At 32.0% G+C, this 22,056-nt stretch overlaps 3 protein-coding genes across 3 annotated transcripts; 1 reads left to right on the top strand and 2 right to left on the bottom strand.

The window, feature by feature from the left end:
- Positions 1–610: 610 nt before the first annotated feature.
- LOC125826713 (uncharacterized) lies at positions 611–1,273 on the top strand. The gene has a single exon (XM_049506062.1). It carries the CDS (start codon positions 611–613, stop codon positions 1,271–1,273), a length of 663 nt encoding a protein of 220 aa, XP_049362019.1.
- A 4,597-nt stretch (positions 1,274–5,870) lies between these two features.
- LOC125825533 (GTP-binding protein At2g22870) lies at positions 5,871–10,832 on the bottom strand. The gene is given in 6 exon segments (XM_049504867.1): positions 5,871–6,067; positions 6,440–6,683; positions 6,863–7,025; positions 9,230–9,299; positions 10,355–10,708; positions 10,711–10,832. Coding segments are annotated over 5 exon segments (894 nt in total). The 5' UTR covers positions 10,805–10,832; the 3' UTR covers positions 5,871–6,067; positions 6,440–6,470.
- A 3,999-nt stretch (positions 10,833–14,831) lies between these two features.
- Positions 14,832–19,364, bottom strand: LOC125825996 (probable glycosyltransferase At5g03795). The gene is made up of 5 exons (XM_049505292.1): positions 19,080–19,364; positions 18,808–18,995; positions 17,780–18,033; positions 15,671–16,019; positions 14,832–15,556 (listed from the first exon to the last, which is right to left on the bottom strand). Exons 1-5 carry the CDS (start codon positions 19,225–19,227, stop codon positions 14,882–14,884), a joined length of 1,614 nt encoding a protein of 537 aa, XP_049361249.1. The 5' UTR covers positions 19,228–19,364; the 3' UTR covers positions 14,832–14,881.
- Between the last annotated feature and the right edge of the window lie 2,692 nt (positions 19,365–22,056).

Genomic DNA, 22,056 nt, shown 5'->3' with positions numbered 1-22,056 from the left:
AGAGATATCATATTTAAATTTCGAAATAAGAATCTCCTATTAACATTAGAGACTAATTACCCCTTAAATAAGCTTCACATCATACAAATCTAAATATTACAAATACCATATGGGACGGAACATAGCTATAATTTTGCATAGCTATTAAATTCAATAAAACGAAGTTTTGAAGCAATGATAAAATTATTTTCATGTGACCTATAAATCATCGATTTGAATCGTAAAAACAGTCATTTATACTTGCAGACTATCTGCATCACACCTATTTAAGTGCGAATCTTTTCTTAAACTCTGCATAAACACAAAATATTTTGTGCATCGATCTGTCTACCTTCTAAGGGACTATATATGTATGTAAGAAAAAAACAAGAATGGGGCAATTTTAAATAGAGGTCAAATATATATATGTTCAATTATCTTATATATATTCAACCAAAGCCGACGCTAAAAGACAAATTCTTTAATTATTATAATCACATACATCCTTTTCAAGTTTCCTTTTAATAATTAATCTTCTTTCTCTCTATATATAACCAAAATGCAAAAGCAACAAAATGTATATTCTTACTAAAGTTTCTTGCTAAGATAAACTTACCACAAAAAAATTAATATGGATATTTTTTCATATACTATTTCTTCTTCATCTTCTTCTAATTCTTCTTCAACATATCCACAACAAGAACAAAAGAAAAATAAAAAATTAGCCTCATATCATTCCTCACTTCATGGAGTTAGAAGGCTCCCATTAAAACCAATGACTAAACTACCAATTGCACCTTTGCCACCAACACCTCCTAAAATATATAGAGTTGAACCTAATGATTTCAAGGATGTTGTCCAAATGCTCACTTCATCTCCCGAGTTTCAATCTGTCTCCAATGATTCTATCTCTCGTTTTGATTCTGGCTCTGGCATTGGCTCTAGTTCTTTCAACTCAAGGCGTTTACAAGATATTGCTCCTCCACCACTTGATCTCTCACCGATTTCTTTAGAAAGAAGTAATGATAATATTGTTGCACAATGGAGCGAGTTCCTTCGTCCTTCTTTTTCCTCTAACATTAACCAAGTAGTAGAATCAATCGAAATATGCATTGACTCAACAAATAATGGAGCACAAGAAAGATCACATGTAACGCCCCGGATTCCATCAGAAAATTATTTTGGATCGTGTAGTCCATTGGCTAATTTCCCTCTATCGCCGGCTTCTTTTGCATGGTGTTCTTTTATTCTTCTAAGCCCGGGTACTCTTACTTCACCAAGCGCGGTTCTTTAGTTCCCATTGTCATTGCCTCAACCAACAAAAACAGGATTTTCACTGAAGAGGTTTCAACATCTACTATATCATCTACTATATATATACATAAGACAAAAATTCTAGCTCCGTCGCTAGCCTCAACTCATTTGAGAGTTTGTAACTTATCACAATTCAAACACTTGAAGTTGTTTTTTTTTTTTCATTTTCACTTTTACTTAATTTCTACTGCAAAATATCAAATATTTGGTATTATTATTCCACAAGTATGGTCTTTAGTTTGTAGCATTGACATTTTACTATTTATTGCTTACCAAAAATAGTCAAACTCATAACAGAGTTTTTAAGCAAAAAACTTATAGAGAAATTCGGACAAAAATTATTCGATAATTTTATGTTATCTCTAAAGTAACATATGAAGTAGTCATCATATGTAGGTTCGAATTAATTGATTGTTGATGTTATAATAGGTAAAACTATATTATGGCATAATTGGTTATTTGAGCAAACAACCTTCCTTCAAGAAGAATTGTGACTCCCACCCCTATCTCGATCAATCTTTATAGAGCGAAAGAGCTGCAAGGTAATTCCTATGTTTTTAGCACGTCTAGTCGTTAATTCTTATGCCTGATTACATTTTTATTTTGAGTTAAGGATTTAAAAAACACACTTAAAACTATCTCACTTTATTGAGTTTTATACCTGAACTATTGGGAGTGAGTTTCCTACCTAAAACGCTAAACTATCAGCCAAAGGTTAGCGAAACAACCTCTAGACGTTGCCTAGACCAAACATTTGTCTTGAAATGTTTATAGGCACATTTTTTCATACAATTTCCGTCCACCAGACATATATAACGACTCTATTAGCTAACACATTAACTTTTAAAATATATTTTTAATTGAATTCTTTAAAATCCTAAACTCTCTCCTTCCAAGTTAGAGATATCAACGCCGCGACAGAGATGAGATCACGGCTAAGAAGGTGGAGAAGAGGATAGTGAATGTCACGATCGGAATAAATTAATTTATACGATAATAGTTTTAACCTTTAGCTTAATATTAATTTATTTAGATTTGTCATGTGGAATTGTTTTTCCACATGGAGTGTTATGTGACAAAAAATTTAAATAAAAGAGAGTGTAGTACACACATCATAAAAAATTAGTCAAGTTATGTTTCGCTAACTAAGAAACTCAGACTTTCAATGATATAGGTATGAAACTCAAAAAACTGAAATAATTTAAAAGCATTTTGACCTTTTTAACTCATCTATTTTACACTAATAAATAGGTTTACAGTTTCAATATACTACTAAAATCAATTTCCTCTTACAATACATATTTTTGTCCTACAACTCAAAGACAATCTCTGGCCCAAAAGAAATTTAAAAAAGAAAATTAATGTCTTGCCAACACACAAAACCATTTGTTTAATTTATCATCAATATTCAACTAATTTGAATGAAGAACTATTTTTAATTAAACATCCATATATATATATATATATATATATATATATATATATATATATATATATATATATATATATTCAACTTTGAATCAAGAAGCAAAACAAGGAACATTATATGACTTATTCTTTAAAAGAGAACAAAATTTGTCCTTGTGTTATAGAGTTAGTGAGGTGTTTGCTCTTGATTTCTAACCTATAGACTCTAGTTATTTTTGCCTCTACCCTACAAAAAGGTAGAATAAAATTTGTGTATATTTTATCTTTCTCAAGCCTCAGTATTTGTAAAACTATATTGAATATGTTATTGTTGTTTACTGTTTCTCCAATGAGGAAAATATATGAAAAAATAATTGTCAACTAACTAGTTGCAAAGTTAGGTATTTTATTTATGTCAAGAGTAATTTTGATGTCACAATTAGAATATCGATAAAATTAAAGTATTTCGTAAGGGGACAAATCATCCCAACCTCAACTAATGTGGGATTCAAACATTTCCACCATCAAGAATCGATTCCTCCGTCCTTAATTAAAAAATTTAACTTCAGACTTTGAAAGTAAAGAAAACCTCAATAAAAAACGATCCCCCATCAATATATCCTGCGTAAGCACGAATGTGAATAATATGAACTAACGGAATTTCAAATATTATATTGAAAAAAGGGCACAAGACTTCCATTTTTATAAATTATAATCTTCAATATCCAGTTGTCATTTGAAAGTTGAAAGTCTTGTGGGCGTGCACACCATATACAATAGTCTAAAAATGACTTTTGAATAAATCCTACGTGATGGTGTCGTATTATTAATTAACAAGGCATATCATTTGACCGACCGATCAAGGTTACGATAGAGTAGTAAGTAATCTTTTATTTTTTATTAAAGGTTTTAAAGTCGAATCTCGAGTACAAAATCATTTTTGCTAGGAAATAATTTACTCAGATATAAGATTTTCTAGAATGTCAAACCTCAATACGAGTATCAGATATCGGACCATCAGGAAAAAAATCGTTTGACTACAATAGTATATTATATGGTTTGAGCATGTCTTAAGGTTGGAAAGTAATTAGTATAATGTATATCATAATTACCAATTTTGAAGGTCCTATTATTCCTTTTCCACTCCTCTTACCTTTTATGATTATTTTTTAAAAGAAAGAAAAGAACTTCTATTTATAAACTGGTTGCAAAATTCTCAAAAATGGGGTTTAGTATATGTTAATGAAGTTTGTTGACATAATTATTTAAGTAATTTCATTAGGTAAATAGTTTCTCTGCTATAAGCAAAGATGAAAAAAAATATTCCAAATTAGGAGAACCATCAATATTTATATTGGACGAGAGGGAGTTGCTCGGATGATAAGCACTCTCACTTTCAATCCGATGGTTGCGAGTTCGAGTCACCAAGGGAGCAGAAGGGGTGGGAGCTCCTCGGGGAGGGTAAAAAGAAAAAAAAAATTATATTGAGACATATTTGTCATCTATCACTTTCTCATCATCTCTTGTAAAATCAAGTCCATCGCGAAAATATAGATTTTATTAAAAATAGATACAACAAAGAAACTAAGGGACGAACCAATAACCTCTTGATCTGGTCGCAAAGTTATTCATAAACAACTCTATCAAAATTTAATAGTACATTCAAAAGAGACCTAGATCACCCTTCAATGGTCTAAGACGATCGCTCATTGATGAAGGAGGTAGTGGTATAGAGACACCACTGCACTGGTAACTGTGTGTTTAGTGCATCAAGATAAGTTAGAAGATTAACTATATAGACAAACCCTATGTATTAAAGTATTGAATCTATAAAGTTTAAATCCTTATTTTGCATATGCAAGCATTACAACAATATGATGTATTTCATAATAGAAACATATTATTTCAGGACAAAAGAAGAGTCCCAAAGAAGACAAATTTTAAAAAGGATAATGACCCCCACCCCACCCCACCCCACCCCCAGGCTGGCAAGTCCATCTATATTCAGGTCAATCTGGGACAACAGAATACAAACCAAATTTAGATCATGCATCAGAAGTAGGCCCATTTCATGTTTTGACCAAACAAAACAGGTAACAACTTCACCTGCAACATAGCCTGAGCTCGAAGTCGTTTTTGTTAAAGAATACTTTATCCATTTCAAAACACAATGTGGAACTTTTTCAACGTGAATTCGAATTTAATTAGGCCCTAAATGCCTAAGACTGAGTTGGAAACCAAAATGAAAAAACTCTCCCAACTTCCATATTAACCACATAACAACTCTTCCAATTTATACATCATGAACGTCTCGAGAAACACTTGGTAATTTCTTTTCATCGATTCAAGTTTTGATGGAAAAATTACCTGATAGTTGTTGGTAGTGAGAGGTGACAAATATCTCGTTGAATTAATAGTTGTTTGTAGTAGGTGGCGGCAAATACCTCATGAAGTCTAAATGCGTGACTTGGCTCAGACAACACAATTATAAATAATAAAAAAGAGTTTTGACTTTATTCCGCTAATAATTTTATTTATACAATTTTCAAGAATTTAAATACATGTTTAACTTATTCAAATTTTAACATTTTGATATGACATTTGTCAAACCAACTTCTCATTTGTTACTTTGATGTGTTTTTTCCCCTTCTACAACAATAGTCAAATCAAATTAGCATCTTTACTCCTCCAATCAAAAGGTGTCAATGGAAGAAAAGTGCTCCATCGGTTTTAACTTATATTGCACAGTTTGATTTGACACAACTTTTTTAAAAAGAAACTTTTAAAAGTTGTGAATCCAAAATACTCCTTCGACCACATGTGTGATTATAAATCTTTAATTTCAAGATTAAGTCGTTTCTAATTGACATTTTCTTTATGACAAACTAGAAAGAAAAGTGTGTCACATGAATTAAAATAGATGGAGTAATACTTAATAGAAACACGCTAAGAAATACTCGTGTGAAGATAGACTATCTACATTACATGCCCTTGAGCTCGAGTTGCTTTGTGCACCAAGCTACCTTCTTTGTCTTTATCCACAAATCAGGTATCATCATTAGAACAAGTACTGTTTTGGCCTTCTATTCCCAAGTGTTGAATAATAACAAAAAGTAGCTATGCTTTAACTGACCAAATTACTCCACAAAGGCAATTTAACAAATGACTAGGTATGAACCAATTTCATCGTCAAACAGATATTTAAGATAAATTTTCAAAATCTATACCCAAACGCTAGCTCTAAATATTTGCAAAAACTCCTTTGTGGATTCTACTTGTAATGTTTCCAGCATCTTCTCTAGAGTATCCTTCCTTTCATGTTTTCATTTTTGGAGATAATCGTTGTGTTTGGACCAGGTTGAATATCCTTCCATAGAGGACTACGAAAACTTAACCCGTCTTCTGAAATGAATAGAAGAAACTATCAGAATGTTCTATATAGCACACCATTACATTATGTTGCACTAGGTTCAACATCATAGGCAACATTGACAACTAAAGGAACGACCATAAAATCAGGCACGAAAATTATAAAAAGTTACTTTTTTTTTTTTTTTGAGAAGGTAACATATGAAAATTACAAGCAAGGCTGGTAATACATTTTATCATTATGCATGGGAGAATTTACGTTCCATCATGAAGTAGCGTTACGAGTTCTATGTGGCTATGTTCATCACCTCTAAGGGGCCAAAAAGATCAATATCCTGGTAAATATCAAGATCTCAGATAAGGGGTTTACCTCATAAAATAAGACTGATGTTTTAGTTGAGCTACTCATTGTTCCAATAGTTTCGCAACTGTGACATATGTAGAAGTAGCTCATCCCGGCCCAAACCAGAGACATTACTAGTCATTATCCATGGAGGTTGATGATTGTAATTCTGCCTGATTAGCTCTTGGAAATCTCTAATATTCTGATCGGGTCTTTTTGCCTTCCCTCCCTTCATTTTGTCACACTTCGTGAAAACGAATGTAATTGGTATCTGCAAATGTGTTGCATGAAAGTCAGTTATCAGGAAAAAAGAGAAACATGTCGTATGAAAGTCCACCATGGTACAAAATGACTTACTTATAAGGAGTAAACGGGATAAATGATAATAACCACGTGAAAAGAACGAAAATACTAACAAAGACCACGAAGATCAGCAAATCAGAAGCATACCTTATTGCGTCCAAGCCAATTAGCACAATCAAGGTCAATCTTCTGAGGGGGTACACTAGCATCAATTAAAAGCAGAACCGACACCAAGGTATCTCGATTCAAAAAGTAACCCTTTGTGAAGGAGGACCAATCCATTCTAGCAGCTTCAGATGCATTAGCAAAACTGAAACAAGTTACAAGAAATAACTTAGAAGTAGTCAAAATAGTCGATTTCCGCATTAATGCAAAATGTACAAAGAACTATCAATAAGTGATGGAAAAGCATAGCTAAAAACCTAGCGGACAGAGCAAATATAAGAGAATACAAACTCACTACAAAAGGAGAGCTTCTACAACTATGCTTAAGTCAGGGAAGGGGAAGATAAAGGAGAAGGAATCAGATTCAATTACTTTGATGAATGATACACTTCTGGCTATTTTATAGAAGTTGAAATTGAATAAGGTCAGGTTCTATAGACTTGTAATTCATAAACAGTGGGAAGCCTATCGAGATCTATAAAAGAACAAAAAATGAAGCAAATATAGCCTTGGTCAACATTTGGCTGGTAGATTTGTAACTTCACACAACATTTTATTTTACTCCAATACATCTTCAAATAAACATCACAACAGAATAATCTAGACTGTTTTATCAAGATGTGCACAAGAATGGACATGTCTGATTTTTGGTTTAGCATTTACAACACTTCCACTGAATTAGGTTGAAGCCAGGTGAACTGATTTGTCTAGCCTACTGTATACTAACTGTAAACTGAGTTCTGCTCTTTGGATCTTATCAAATATGCTAATTTCTCCCTGAGGCACTGTCTGCAACCATCTATTTCTGCGGTCTAGAGGCAATAGACGTTATGTTTGACAGCAGTTTCCTCCTTCCTTTTACATATTTAGAGTTGTTTCTGATAGCAATTTATGTGTGGTTCCTGCTCTTGAAAATGTGAAAAGCTATCGGAAGTGAAAGAAGCCATGTCTCTCACAAAGGTAACGAGGGAAAGTTATTTGTATGACCTGGTTTTTTGCTGCAGCAACAAGGTATACTCAATGGTTTAGTGGAATAATATCACATGGTCCGAGAGAAGACATTACAGCTTCTTGAATTGAAAACTTTAATTAAACGTAATTGGGCATTCGCACTGTGAAGCTTTTATTGGGAAGAATGAAGGATACTATTTCCAGGTAAGGTTGGAACCGTGATGCTTTTATTTGGAACAGTAGTAAAAGCAGTAACATTCAAATAATAGTAGCATGTAAGCAATGCAAAAGAGAAGAACGTGGATCTTCTTTGGATTGCAAATCTATTTTTCATCTTGGAGAAGGATGCAATGTGCTTTATGAGTGCCAGAACAGGTATATCTGAAAGTAAAGATATGACATTCAATGTTTGACCACAGTAAGTTTTCCGAAATTTTAATAGTTTGTGGTTGTAACTCCAAGATGATGGCAAACATAAAATTAGATGACTGAGATCAAGATGAGGTGTTTTCTCATTTGAAGCTTTTTATAAAGATTCTCAAATTGAAAAAAAAAAAGGAAAAAAAAGGTCAGCCCTATGCACTAGAGCTCCCTCTATGTGCAGGGTACGGGCAACGGTCTATTGTACGCAGCCTTACCCTGCATTTCTGCAAGAGGCTGTTTCCATGGCTTGAGACAAAGATTCTCAAATTCCTGGTGGAAAACACTCTCTTTTCAAAATCCATCAAGGTAGTTCTGTTGTAGGAAAAGTAGTTGTTTCTCTTCCCTCTTTTTCTTTTAATGTGCTGCCTGTAATATCATCACCCTGCTCCCCATACAAACTAAAAGTTCATTAAAAACACAGTTTAGTTGCTAGGAATGACAAATTGAAAGTAGCAGGACCAAACGAGCACAATTTCTTTTACTTAACATGGTAAATCATGTAGTTTACCCCAATTAGTTTGGTTTTGAGGTGCACTTTATTGCATAATGTAACAAACCAGTAGCCATTTATCATACCAATTGAAGTCGTGTTACTTCGTTCGAATAGAAGCATCAAGTACGGTAAGCATTTAGTTGAGATTACCGCTATAGCCTACTGGCAGGGACGGAGGTTATCACACCCATACACTGTTCGGCCGAACCAAGAGCTTTTGCTTAAAAAGTGTATGTATTTTAAAAAATTATTAAATAGATACACATATTACTTTTAGAACCCGGTTATTAGCAGTGAAATCATTGTTCAAAATCCAGAACCTATAAAGTTGAAACCTTGGCTCCACCTCAGCCTATTAGTCCCCAACCAGGTAATGCTAACACTTTCTAAAATAGCTTTACCCAACACATTTCATTGTAATGGTAAAACAGCTCAACCTATCAAAGGGTACTGTAACAAAAGAAAAATCAAGAAAGGCTTACCCATAACCAGGCAAATCCACAATGTACCAACTCTTGTTCACCAAAAAATGATTAATCAGCTGAGTCTTCCCTGTACAGTTAAACATACTAACATCAGAATCCACCTCTAATCCATAGAAGTACCAATTAACTACCAAAATCCAGCTACAACACTCAAAGCTAGCCATCCATTCCTACTTTGATGGCTATGTAAATCCAACACCCATACTTGTAGACTATAATCAGGGGAGCTAGCAGGCGGGAGCTACAAGCCGCAGAACTCAATAGCTTTGGCCTAGACCGTGTATCTGTGTTTAAAAATCCACTTGATATATATAAAGAAAATTATCCAAAACCTTATCAGTTGTCTCAAAATCCTAGCTTCACCTTGGGGAGCTAGGTTGGTACCGCAAGGATTCGCCCAAACCCCCTTGGCCTAAAAATTACAGTGATTTACATTTACTTATTATATTTTGAATCTCTCTAGTGAAAATCCTAGCTCCGCTAGCTATAACAAGCTCAATAATTAAACCAACAACAAGATACACCATGAAATCCCAAAAGGCGCAAAAAGACACTCAGCTCAAGTGCAACACAAATCAAAGTATTTATGAATAAAGGGAATACGACAGTAAAGAAAACATGCCAATTATTAAGTAAAGTTATATAGAGCATTCAATAATGCAGTAACTGAAACACAATATACAACAACTGGTAACATATATCAAAAGCAAGTAACTACATGTATAAGACTAATACTGCGACAGACACAATGCTCCCAGACTCACACCAAGCCTAATCTCACCGAAAAGTGAGTCAAAACTCAACTACCTAATAACCTTCTATCCTAATCCGCTACATTCATACCCTCTTATTTAAAGTCATGTACTCGATAAACTGAAGTTACCTCATGTCATATCTAATCATGTCTCTCCAATACTTCTTCACTCAACCGCTACCTCTCCTCATAACCACCATATTCAACTAGTTTTCAGGCACCTCGACTAATTCCACATTCTCCCACTATATTCAACCTCTCACACCTCGATATTGTGAGCATTTGCGCATAACCACTATATCCAAGCTCAGTAATCATAAGATACATAAAAACATAAATAAAAGAATAGAGTTGCAAATTATTCAAACCTGGTTTCTTAGAAGTAAGAGCAACTTCTTTCTTCTTAACCAAAGCATTAATAAGGGATGATTTCCCAACATTCGACCGACCCAACATAGCAAATTCGGGTCTTTCATCTTTAGGACAATCCTTAGGCTTATTACTACTCTTCACAAACTCAACCTCCTTAATCTTCGCATCACCCGCATAGGGTCCGACAACTATATTGGATCCGGGTAAAATCATATCTTCCTTAATATCTTCTGGTTCAACTCCAGGAGCCATAAAAAGTACTTTCCTGGCCAATATTGAAGCTGAAGAAGAAGAAGAAGAGTTGAAGGTTCTTGAAGATGATGCATAAATACTGAATTGGGGATTTTTGGGATTTTGGGAGAAAAGGGGAATTTGGGTTTGATGGATTGAGGGAAAATGGAGAAGAAATGGGAATTGAAGAGACGGCATTTTGATGCTATTTGCATTTTCTTGTTGATGATTTTTGAGCTTTACTTCAATGGCTGCTCTGGCTCGAGACTACTTTATCACTCCCTATATATTTTTTAGCTCAATTCTAAAATTGTATTTTGTTATTTTTTTTTAAGTCTCGGCGCTGCTATGCCCCTTAATAAATCGAATGGTCCTTCGATCTTCGTTTAATTTTGACAATTGGCATAAATCTCATGAAACTGGTCCACTATTATTATGAAAAAAGCTCTGTGCGAATACCTTAACCGGTTCCGCCAAGTAAGGCCAAGAGCTGGTTTGGGAAATCATAGGGCCTTACTTATCAGGTAAGCCCAAAATCTCTAACTGCGTGAATCGAATCAAAGTGTTCTCCAATAAGGGTATCATAAGATATAGTGGTATCTCTCCTCAGTCTATGATCTCAATTGTGGGTGGAAAAATGAATGTTACACATCATTTCTATCTTTCTAGAGTAGAAATAAGAATTGGCAAAATATGTTGGTGTAATATACCACAAATAATATAAATTACAGTTGAAAATAAAATAACAAAAATGAATAAATAATCTTTATGCTGAGGCGCAGATATTTCGCTCTCTTTAAAGAGATTCAAGCCCACTGCACATAATCTACACTGATCCAGCAGTATCACACTTGACTTGTCCCCTTTAGGATACAACAACCCAACAATATCGTACAACTTAAGCAACTCCGGATTAGTTGAAGAGTCTAAAGCTCCACAAAAAGAACACATTCCTTCAACATATAATACTCTATTTTGTATTGTGAATATAGTTGAAGACTTAGAATGTTTTCTTTGTCTCAACTCTCTCTTTCACTACACTAACCTCAAAATAAACTTCTCATCTTTGCTTACATTATTTCTCTCCAAATATTTCAACCCAAAGGAAGACCACTATTTATATGTGAAAAAGTCTTTCATATAATCAATGGGTAGAAGGAGGGGTAGTAATGTGGCGTAGATGAATGTGATAGATGTCACATAAGTTAAAACTAATGGACGTATGAGTTACAAGAACTAATGGTCATATAGGTTATAAAAATCAATAGTCATCTTTTATCACAATTTATACCCACTAACATATGCACTTAATATTTTATTTTAATAATAAAATGCATATACACCAACAAAATATATTATCTATGTCGATTTTGAAATTAAAAAATTGAAACTTTATATTTGTATTTGTGAAATTATAAGTCTTAAAATTTAAAATCGTGTTCAATATGTATTTTACTATTAAAAAGTGAAGTTTTGTGTGTGTGTATTTTTGGGAAGTTGAAAATGTAATGACCAGGATTTCTCAACAAAAACATTAAGGTATTATATATTATATTGATTTCAATATTGAAAGGATTATAACTATGAAATGTTAACAATAAAAGTGAAACTGTAGAACGACAGAAGAATTAGGATGTGTAATTGGAAAGGGAATGAGAGACACATTCACGAGAGGGTTGAGAAGAACAGACTGAGCTAAAGCTAGACATGAATTTTTTTTTTCTAACCTACAATCCTTTTTAATCAATTTATAATTGGGCCTAAATCTCATAAAAAACTCTCCAATATTTTACTCGACCTGATAATCTCAACTAAATCAGTCTCCTTCATCAATTCTAGCCCATAAGCCCTTACGGATTCAACTCGATTCACAACAGAAAATCTAATAAAATTTTAAAAATCTAATTTGAGTTTTATGGTTAAATGTTAGCTCATTCAAACACTTGAAAACGTTATATTGAAAGTGATATGAAATGATTATTGTTAAACACTTTTAAGTAATATTTAGAAAAAGTCGTACGCATACTCTCAATCGCTCATTATATAGGTAAGTTAATCTCTTAATACGTTTCACAACATTTAACCCTTGAGGAAAAATTAGTACTGTATTAATTAAGTAAAAATATGTCTTCTCATTTGTCTCGAATATATGTGCTATATATAAATTTTTTGAATAATGCTAGTTTATATTAATAATAAATGTGAATTTATTTTTCTTTAAATTCAAATCAAACTCAAATATTCACCAAATGAGATGGGGGAGAAGGAGAGTGAAAAAAAATATATACTATTAACCAAAAATATGTCCTTTCGTGCTTTTTGAATATGTGTGCTTCTCTAATAAAGCGAGTTTGTTGATAATAAATGTAAATATTTTTTTTAAATAAAAAATATTCAAAAAAAATAATTAATCTAGTCAAAACATCCTCATAAGTCATAACAGTCTCGTTTGCTATGAGATTTTTTTTTCTATTATAGTAATTGATTGTTATACCCATATAATATAATATGATTCTATTTTTCATTTTTCGTGTTTTAATTTATGTTTTTTACTAAAAATAGCAAGATATATACGACCACCTTCTACGTTATGACAATCTTCAATCTACATGCACAAAGCCACTTGGCCAATGTGACATAACCTTGAACACCTTTTTAAAAAAAATATATATATATTTATTATTATTATTATTATTATTATTATTATTATTATATGAGTAGTATATTATTACTCCCTCCATTCCATATTAAGTTAATTTTTGAGGTGTTTCATCCCCTTTAAGAAAAGCAGGTTAAGACATAAATTGAACTTAGTTTTCCATTTTTTACCCTTATTAATTATTATTAAATTTATGATTAAAATAACTAAATATTAATTAATTACTAATTTCAATACTAACTAATGAAGGGTAAAATTGAAAAAACACTCTAAAAATAATCTTAAAAACTGAACTAAGTTAATTTAAAAAATAAAAAAATGCCTCAAAAATGAACTTCATATGGAATGGAAGGAGTATTATTATTATTGAAATGTACAGCTCTTCACAGAATTCCTCAATTTGTTGGCCTCCAAATCCGTGATGCAATGACCATTGACCAACACTAAATTGGAATTTGTAATTTTAGGGGTCGTTTGGTAGAGTGTATAAGAATAATGCTGAATATGATGTATTAGTAATGCATGCATTAGTAATGCAAGCATTAGTAATGCAAGCATTAGTAATGCTTGCATTATTTCTTATATATTGTTTGGTTTGATGTATTGGAAATAGCAAACCTTGTATAAAGACTATTAAAAAAATATTTATTTACAAAAATACCCCCACATTCTTTTACAAAAATAATAATAATAATAATAATAACAATAATAATAATAATAATAATAATAATAATAATAATAATAATAATAATTATTATTATTATTATTATTATTATTATTATTATTATTAGTTTTGTCATTAGTTAATCTAATGCATGCATTAAAACCATTGCATTGCTAATACCTAGAAATCCATGGTATTATCAATACACACCTTAATACACAATAGAGTGTATAACTAATGCAAGCATTAATTATACATAGGTTGGAAAAGAGTACCAAACAAGATACTAGTAATACACAATGTTAATGCATGAGTTATTTTTCCTAATACACTCTATCAAACGACCCCTTAAAGTATAGTAATTTTCACATGCTATATTGCAATGCTGATTATAGGCTTTTGATCTTTGATCTAACTATGACCAATTAATGAAGGTCACCATTTCATATAATCCAAAAAAATTACAAAATATAAACATTAACTTAAATTAGAATGACACGTCATTATCAATATGATGGAGTAATACGTACTTCTTATCTTCTTATCTTGATTCAAATCGAAGTACAAAATCATTCTCGAAAAACTTATTATACCATAATGTGAAAGTTCTCTGCACTAATTCAAATTTAACCAAACCACAATACCGATATATATACAACAAATATCAAACGGGAAATTTAGAAGAAAAAACCAAAAACACTTCATTATAACCCATTGGCCAACTAAACTTTGATATATAATGAAACTTACATTAATCGCTTAAAAAAACAAATTATTACACTAAATTAATCAAAAAGTAGATTTCTAAAGTCTACACAATTACATTGTAACACAAAACGTGGCACACATAAACACAAAAAGAAGTATCATACAAACTAATAAAAGGCAGCCCGATGCACTAAGCTTTTGCTATGCACCAGGTTCGGAAAAAGCCAGACCACGAGGATATTGTACATGAAAACTCATAGGTCACAAATATTCAAGACCATGAAGCCTCATATTCAATCTTCTAAGCCAAACAGAATGAAGTATCATGTGAAAAACATCATATCTTTGTGGAATCATATTAACTTCAAAATGTCTCCTAACTTGTTTACCTCTTCTTTGCAACCTTATATATTGCCTTGTTGAAATCCCAGCCAGAATTTTCTTCAAGTCGGGAATTCGATCAACGGGGACTTCAACGGAGAACGATTTCCAGTTCAAAACATCGCTAAATGGTGGCACGTAATGGTCCTTAAGGAGGATCGGGACACATCCCGTGTAGAGTGCCTCAACCATTCGTGGACTCGCAACTTCATAACCACTAGGACAAAGGCAAAACTTGCTATTCCTTAGCATGCCATAGTACGAGACGCCTTTTGGTAGGTACCTATGGACTTGGATGTCATCGTCTTTGTTTTCCCAATGCTCGAGAAGTATAGGCCGTATAGGTCCATGAAGCCCTCCAGCAAAAAACGCCAAGATTGATCTACGTGATGGAGATGGACCACCGATCAGGCCATTCATCGTACCTCCTGGGAGGAGGATCTCTGGGAAGGATACATCTTTAGAAGGCTTGAATCCTTCTGAGGTATTAGCATTGCATAACGCTCGAATTGAGTTCTTGAATAGCTCTGGAACAGCCTTTGAAATTTCAGGCCCCTACAAGATCAACACATTTCAAAACAATCATTAACTCTTGACAACATATTTTACCAAGTTGCTAATTATGATACACAAAAGACGGTTCATGTTAGGAGTGTGTAAGATTCTTACCCAATCATGGCAAGCAAGCATGAAATGATCTGCGCCTAGGCTTCGATTCCAGTAAGGATATTTCCCAGAAACAAGATTAATGTAATCCGTAAGTGTTTGTTTCATCGGATTCCAATGTTCTCTGGAGTTTCTATCATATATGAAGTGCACTATCGATGTCACGCTGATAGGTAGGAAGAACACATGAGCTTTCTCGGGGTCTCTAGTCCGGAATTTGCTCGTCTCCATTTGATAAATAAAGTTTCCCTCCATCGCGTATATACTTTTGCACGGACCATTGTGAAAAATAGGCTGCTCTCCTTCTTCGTACACGAATACCTTGAATTCCTTTTCCATTTCCAAGTAACTCCTGAAATTAGAACCAAAAACATAGCTTCATAAATTTGCTTCAATTGGAAGCAATCTCAAAAATTTAACTTGTAATCTTACTGAATAATTTATATAGCAAACTAATTTGACTCTGTTTTTGTTTTTCAAAACTATACGCGACAACATATTCTGTGCATCAACAGTTAAAATGACAAGGACGACGATACTTTCAATTGCAAGAAGGCAAAATGAGAAAAGTCTAACATAACTATTAGTTACAGCAACAACGACTAAACATACTTCCATCAAACGTCAAGGCAGAGAATAGAAACCTATTGCATTAACATATCTCCCTCGAAAGAATTATCTATCATAAAGAGAGAAAAAAATATAGGACCAAACGATCATCATATCAGACATAATCAAAATAGACTTATCGATAATGAGGTATCGATTAGATGACCAAAAACATTCACGTTATATTGATAATGATCGAAAAACAGAGCCATACCTATGAAAAGCATTAACAACATCTCGATCAAACATATTTTCAGCAATGTTATCGCAATGACTAGAATACTATTCCATTCACGTGTCTACCTCAACAACATATCATTACACATATCACAATGATGGAACGATCATATCGGGACCAAAAAAAGTAGAAGACTTATTGACAACTAATAAAAGTCATGTTATATTGATAATGATCGGAAAAAAAGTGCCACACCTACGAAAAGAATTGGCATTCTAATAGATTGGACCAGTTGGAACATCTCAACCAAACATAATATTTCAGCAATGTTATGGCAACGACTAGAATACTATTCCATTAACATGTCTACCTCAACAGAATTATCTAAATGCATATCACAACAACGGTCATCTCGGACCAAAAAAGAGAGTGGGAGACTTCTCGATAACCAATAAAAACAGAGTCATACCTATGGAAAGCTTTTGAATTATCTAAATGCATATCACAACAACGGTCATCTCAGACCAAAAAAGAGAGTGGGAGACTTCTCGACAACCAATAAAAACAGAGTCATACTTATGAAAAGTTTTTGAATTATCTAAATGCATATCACAACAACGGTCATCTCAGACCAAAAAAGAGAGTGGGAGACTTCTCGACAACCAATAAAAACAGAGTCATACTTATGAAAAGTTTTTGAATTATCTAAATGCATATCACAACAACGGTCATCTCGGACCAAAAAAGAGAGTGGGAGACTTCTCGACAACCAATAAAAACAGAGTCATACCTATGAAAAGTTTTTGAATTATCTAAATGCATATCACAACAACGGTCATCTCGGACCAAAAAAGAGAGTGGGAGACTTCTCGACAACCAATAAAAACAGAGTCATACCTATGAAAAGTTTTTGAATTATCTAAATGCATATCACAACAACGGTCATCTCGGACCAAAAAAGAGAGTGGGAGACTTCTCGACAACCAATAAAAACAGAGTCATACCTATGAAAAGCTTTTGAATTATCTAAATGCATATCAGAACAACAGTCATCTCGGTCCAAAAAAGAGAGTGGAAGACTTCTCGACAACCAATAAAAACAGAGTCATACCTATGAAAAGCTTTTGAATTATCTAAATGCATATCACAACAACGGTCATCTCGGTCCAAAAAAGAGAATGTGAGACTTCTCGACAACCAATAAAAACAGAGTCATACGTATGAAAAGCTTTTGAATTATCTAAATGCATATCATAACAACAGTCATCTCGGTCAAAAAAAAAGAGTGGAAGACTTCTCGACAACCAATAAAAACAGAATCATACCTATGAAAAGCTTTGGCATTCCAATACATTGGACCGGATGGAACATAGTCTGAATCATCCGTTTGATTTCCAGACATAGCAGCTTCTTTGATGGCGGCTCGAGCTTTCCCCAATTTGACTTCTAACTTCTCCAAATTAGTTAACTTTTTCTTGATTTTGGGTTCAATTGGAAGAGCATGAGTTTCATTCAAAGATGGCAACTCATGTGGTTTCTCCAATGAAATGTTAAAAGTTTCATTCTTTTGTGTAATAATCTGCTTAAAAAAACACATATAAATTAAATCAATCGATCTTCGATCCAAAAAAAAAAAGGGAAGATTCATCCACGACATTCGCTACAAAATTACCAAATCACAGAGATTGAACTAGCTCATCAAATATGTAACGATAATTGGTTTGTACATGCAAATTATTTCCATACTAATAATAACTACTAGTATTAATATCAATATTTGCTTTAAATTATGAAATCACTTCAAAATAAGGTAAAGTCAAAACAAAAACATAAAAAGAAAAGTCATCTTTTCTTCTTTTCTTTTCCCCTATCATTGGATAAAAAGTACAACTTCTAAGTGCCTATTTGGATGGGCTCAAGTCAAAAGCTATGTTAGAATTTTTATAAAAACACTCGAAAAAACTTTAAAACACCTAAAATAAGTCAATTCAAACCGGCTCTAAGTTCTAACCTCTCAATGAAATAGTAAAAAGTACATATTACCCTCTTCAGATGCCACTCGTGAGACTAGACTAAGTATGTTATTGTTGTTTAAGTAAAACTCGTTTCAAGCTCTACCTTTAAGAAAAAAAATAAAAAAATCATAGTGAAACCAAAAAATTCCTCTAAAACATTAAAAATGGAAAAAGTAGAGGAAAAAAAAAAGTACTACATGCATAATACAAGAAAAAAACACAATTCTTCTAGAACATGAAAAACAAGAAGAAAAAAACTTTAAAAAAATGACACATGCATAAATCACAAATTCTTCTAAAACATCAAAATAAATTTATTTAAAAAAAAAAAAACTTACTGGTTTTTTATTTTCTTGAAATTCTTCTTGAAATTCTTGATCAGCTTCAGCAGTAAGTGGAGAAAAATTATTACTACTATTAAAACTATAATCTTCCAAAATTGCTTCTTCACGGTCAGCGCCACCGTTGACCGCCACCGCCACCAACTCCGGCCGCTCACCGCCGCCGTCGCCTGAAATATTTTTTCCTGTTTAGAAAAAACAGAAATAATTACCAAAGTACCCTTTAAAACATTATTATTATTATACCACTAAAAATCATCAATATTAACCTGAACTGAAAAACCAAGTTGAAGTTGAAAAAGATGAATTCTTTGAATTCCCAAATGCAAAATAAATAGAAATTAAAATAAATGGAATCATAATACATAAAAGTTTTGTTGATGCTGATTTAGTACACCATGATGAACAAATCTTCATATTTTTTTTAGACCACAAAAAAAAAATTACTAACTAGGAAACTATAGTACTAATTAATAATGATTACAACCTTCCTTATATACATATTCAAATTAAAATTATATATTTATTTTTTTTGAGGGAAAAGTGAAGGGAAAGAGAATTTATTTTTATTTTTGAAGAAAGAGAAGAAGCAATTGGTGAATAATGGTTGCAATATTCTCTGCCAAGCGTCTTATATAATTTTTTAAAAACCTTTATTTTCAAGTTCTTCATGCAAAAATACATTAGTTTTCTTTTATTTTTCTTTTTTTGTCCTTTTCCTATTTATTTCCCAGAAAATAATGCATACTAATGGGCTTTGATGTATTTACAAACAAACTTCTAAGCTCAGCACCGTCCCTCTCGTATTAAAATCATTTTTTAAAAGTTATAGATTCATATTCATCGCAATAATGATATATTTAGTGTAATTTTATCTGAATTGCAAAAGAATAATGTATTTGTAGACCTTAGTTTTGTCTCGTACAGATTGAGATATTGTTATTGATAGATCTTAAATTTAAATAAGAATTATATTGTACGTGACACTCAAAAAGAATGTCAAACTCGGCATAATTTGAAACAATTCAACTTTAAGATTTTCTTTATCAATAACGAAATGACTTACAATCACTCAAGTATCTGATAATTATGTTAAAAGTTTCAAGTCTTACTCTTTTCTTAAATATCGTGTCAAATTAAATGATATCACATAAAATAAAATTAAAAAATATTTTTTTTATAGAAATTTATGTTTCACGTCATAGAAATTGAGATTGAATGAAATTGGTACATTCATGACTTTGAATGCGTGTATGATTGTACTACATCATTTTACGATCTCTCCTTACTATACTATATTTTAGTGTTTTAAGTTCTATTTATAATATTTATTATATAATCAAATCACTTAAGGTAAATATAGTTAAAAATATTTAGCAATATTGATTAGTAAATCTAAAATGAGTAGAATGGTAAGTTGTAATCTAAAAGGAGTCCCAAAAGATTCACTTATTTTGCCATACCATTATCTAATTAATAGAGGTTAGTGAAGGGATGGATGTGAAGTTATTTAATGAGTATAATTTTGAATTTTTGAAAATTAAGTTAATGGAGGTAATTAATAGATTCGTTTTTTTTTACTTTGGAACCTGAAATTTGTATTAGATCTCCATAATTGCAATTAATTGTTGTCATTAATTAGGTTATGGCAAGGAATTTATTTAGGATGGGGCTATACTCATATGACTAGGAAAGTAGTTTTAGTTTTCAAAATTTGCATTGACATATTTTGTCAAAGTAAGAAAAATGCAATTACTACTAAAATTTTATAGGACATGCATCATGACATTTTTTGTCATTGACTTTTTTATTTTCCTTTTTCATACAAGGTATACATGCCATTTTGTGTCCTCTATAATATGGTTCTACTTCACTTCTCAAATCTCTTCAAAAATTGTTTTTTTTTTCAAGAAGAGAAAGTTAGTGGTTTGGTTGTACTTCCTCTGTCCCTAAATACTTGTCCAGATTTTCAAAAAGTTCTATCTTTTTCAACGTAATTAATTATGGATATAATAGGTAAAAAAAAAAATTGTTCATTCTTGATTTGTTAAAATGGACAAGTAATTAGGGACAACTAAAAAAGGAAAAGTGGACAAGTAATTAGGGACAGAGAGAGAATTTTGTAAGTTTAAGGAGTAATCATACCTTCTTTTTAATTAGCATAATTTTTTTCCAGATAATTAAAATTTTATCAAAAGCATTTGACTTATAGAAAAATAACGTAACCGTTAGCCCCCACAAACATTTGTTAATAGAAGTTGTTAAAGCATATAGTGTCCTGCTCAAGCTAAATGTAGCTAGATGATCAACAACTATATTGTTGGGTTTTAAAAGGTGTGAATAGAAAAAGAAGAGTTGTGATTTTTATGAAAGGTTGTGACCTTTACAAAAGATTGTAACTTTCCAAAGGGTTGTGACCTTTTTGATAAGGAACAATAATAAGCATTTCGTTCACATACCTTTTGTTGTCTATAAATAGAGGGATTTTCTCTCATTTTGAAACAACCAATTTTCTGGGAGGATATATTTTCTTAAGGGGACAATGTGTATTCAGTGGACTCGATTTTCTTCCTTGACAAAAATATTTGTATATTATTTCTAATATGTTTCTGATTCAATTCTCTCTACTAGTTTTTATTTTTTATTTTGAAAATATTCTTTAAACTTTTTTGTTTTTATCAAGTTCTTCAAAGTTTTTGTTCTAAGTATCTTAGAAAAACAGGATGAACAACACTTATTGGCATCTCAAAAACAGTGTTTAATCTTGACATTAGCTTGTAATTAATTCAGCTACTGTTAAATTTCCTTAATGATCAATATATGTCTTTTTCATTCTGTTAAAATTGAAAAAGTTCCTTAATATTTAGTTAGCATTTAAATTATTGCGTAAATTAAGTTTTAGCGTATGTTACAATTAATTATCTTCTTTTTTTTATCAGCATAAGTTATACATGAACGTAGGAATTTATTATTATGTGTATAGAAGATAAAATAAGAATATGGAGATCACTATTATATGCTATCACTGTGTGAACTTAGCGTTGTGTTTTTTTTTAAAGAGATATGATATGATGTTTATTTAAAAAGGAACGGTTGTGTTGGTTATTTATATCATTATTATTTTTAGTTAGTTATAACAAATGCGAATATTATTTTAAATTTATTTACTCTTTTGGTTTGGTTAATTATTAATTACATGTTTATGACGTTATTGAGAGGACTTGTCGAAGATAGGAATGAGGTCTT

Source organism: Solanum verrucosum, unplaced genomic scaffold (genome assembly GCF_900185275.1).
Source record: "Solanum verrucosum unplaced genomic scaffold, falcon-dt-bn FXZP01000125.1, whole genome shotgun sequence".
In the NCBI taxonomy this organism is placed as follows: domain Eukaryota; kingdom Viridiplantae; phylum Streptophyta; class Magnoliopsida; order Solanales; family Solanaceae; genus Solanum; species Solanum verrucosum.
The sequence above is the reverse complement of the archived record's forward strand: the minus strand, read 5'-3'. Positions and strand labels throughout refer to the sequence as shown.

What these genes read in the sequence shown, in the direction of transcription:
- LOC125826713 (XM_049506062.1), top strand. Translation starts at nt 611, where the DNA reads ATGGATATTTTTTCATATACTATTTCTTCTTCATCTTCTTCTAATTCT.
- LOC125825996 (XM_049505292.1), bottom strand. Translation starts at nt 19,227, where the DNA reads ATGAAGATTTGTTCATCATGGTGTACTAAATCAGCATCAACAAAACTT. An exon ending in TTCAAGAAAATAAAAAACCA is followed by an intron (nt 18,034 to 18,807) that starts GTAAGTTTTTTT and finishes TTTTTTAAGCAG; the next exon opens with ATTATTACACAAAAGAATGA. An exon ending in TGCTTGCTTGCCATGATTGG is followed by an intron (nt 15,557 to 15,670) that starts GTAAGAATCTTA and finishes TTGATCTTGTAG; the next exon opens with GGGCCTGAAATTTCAAAGGC.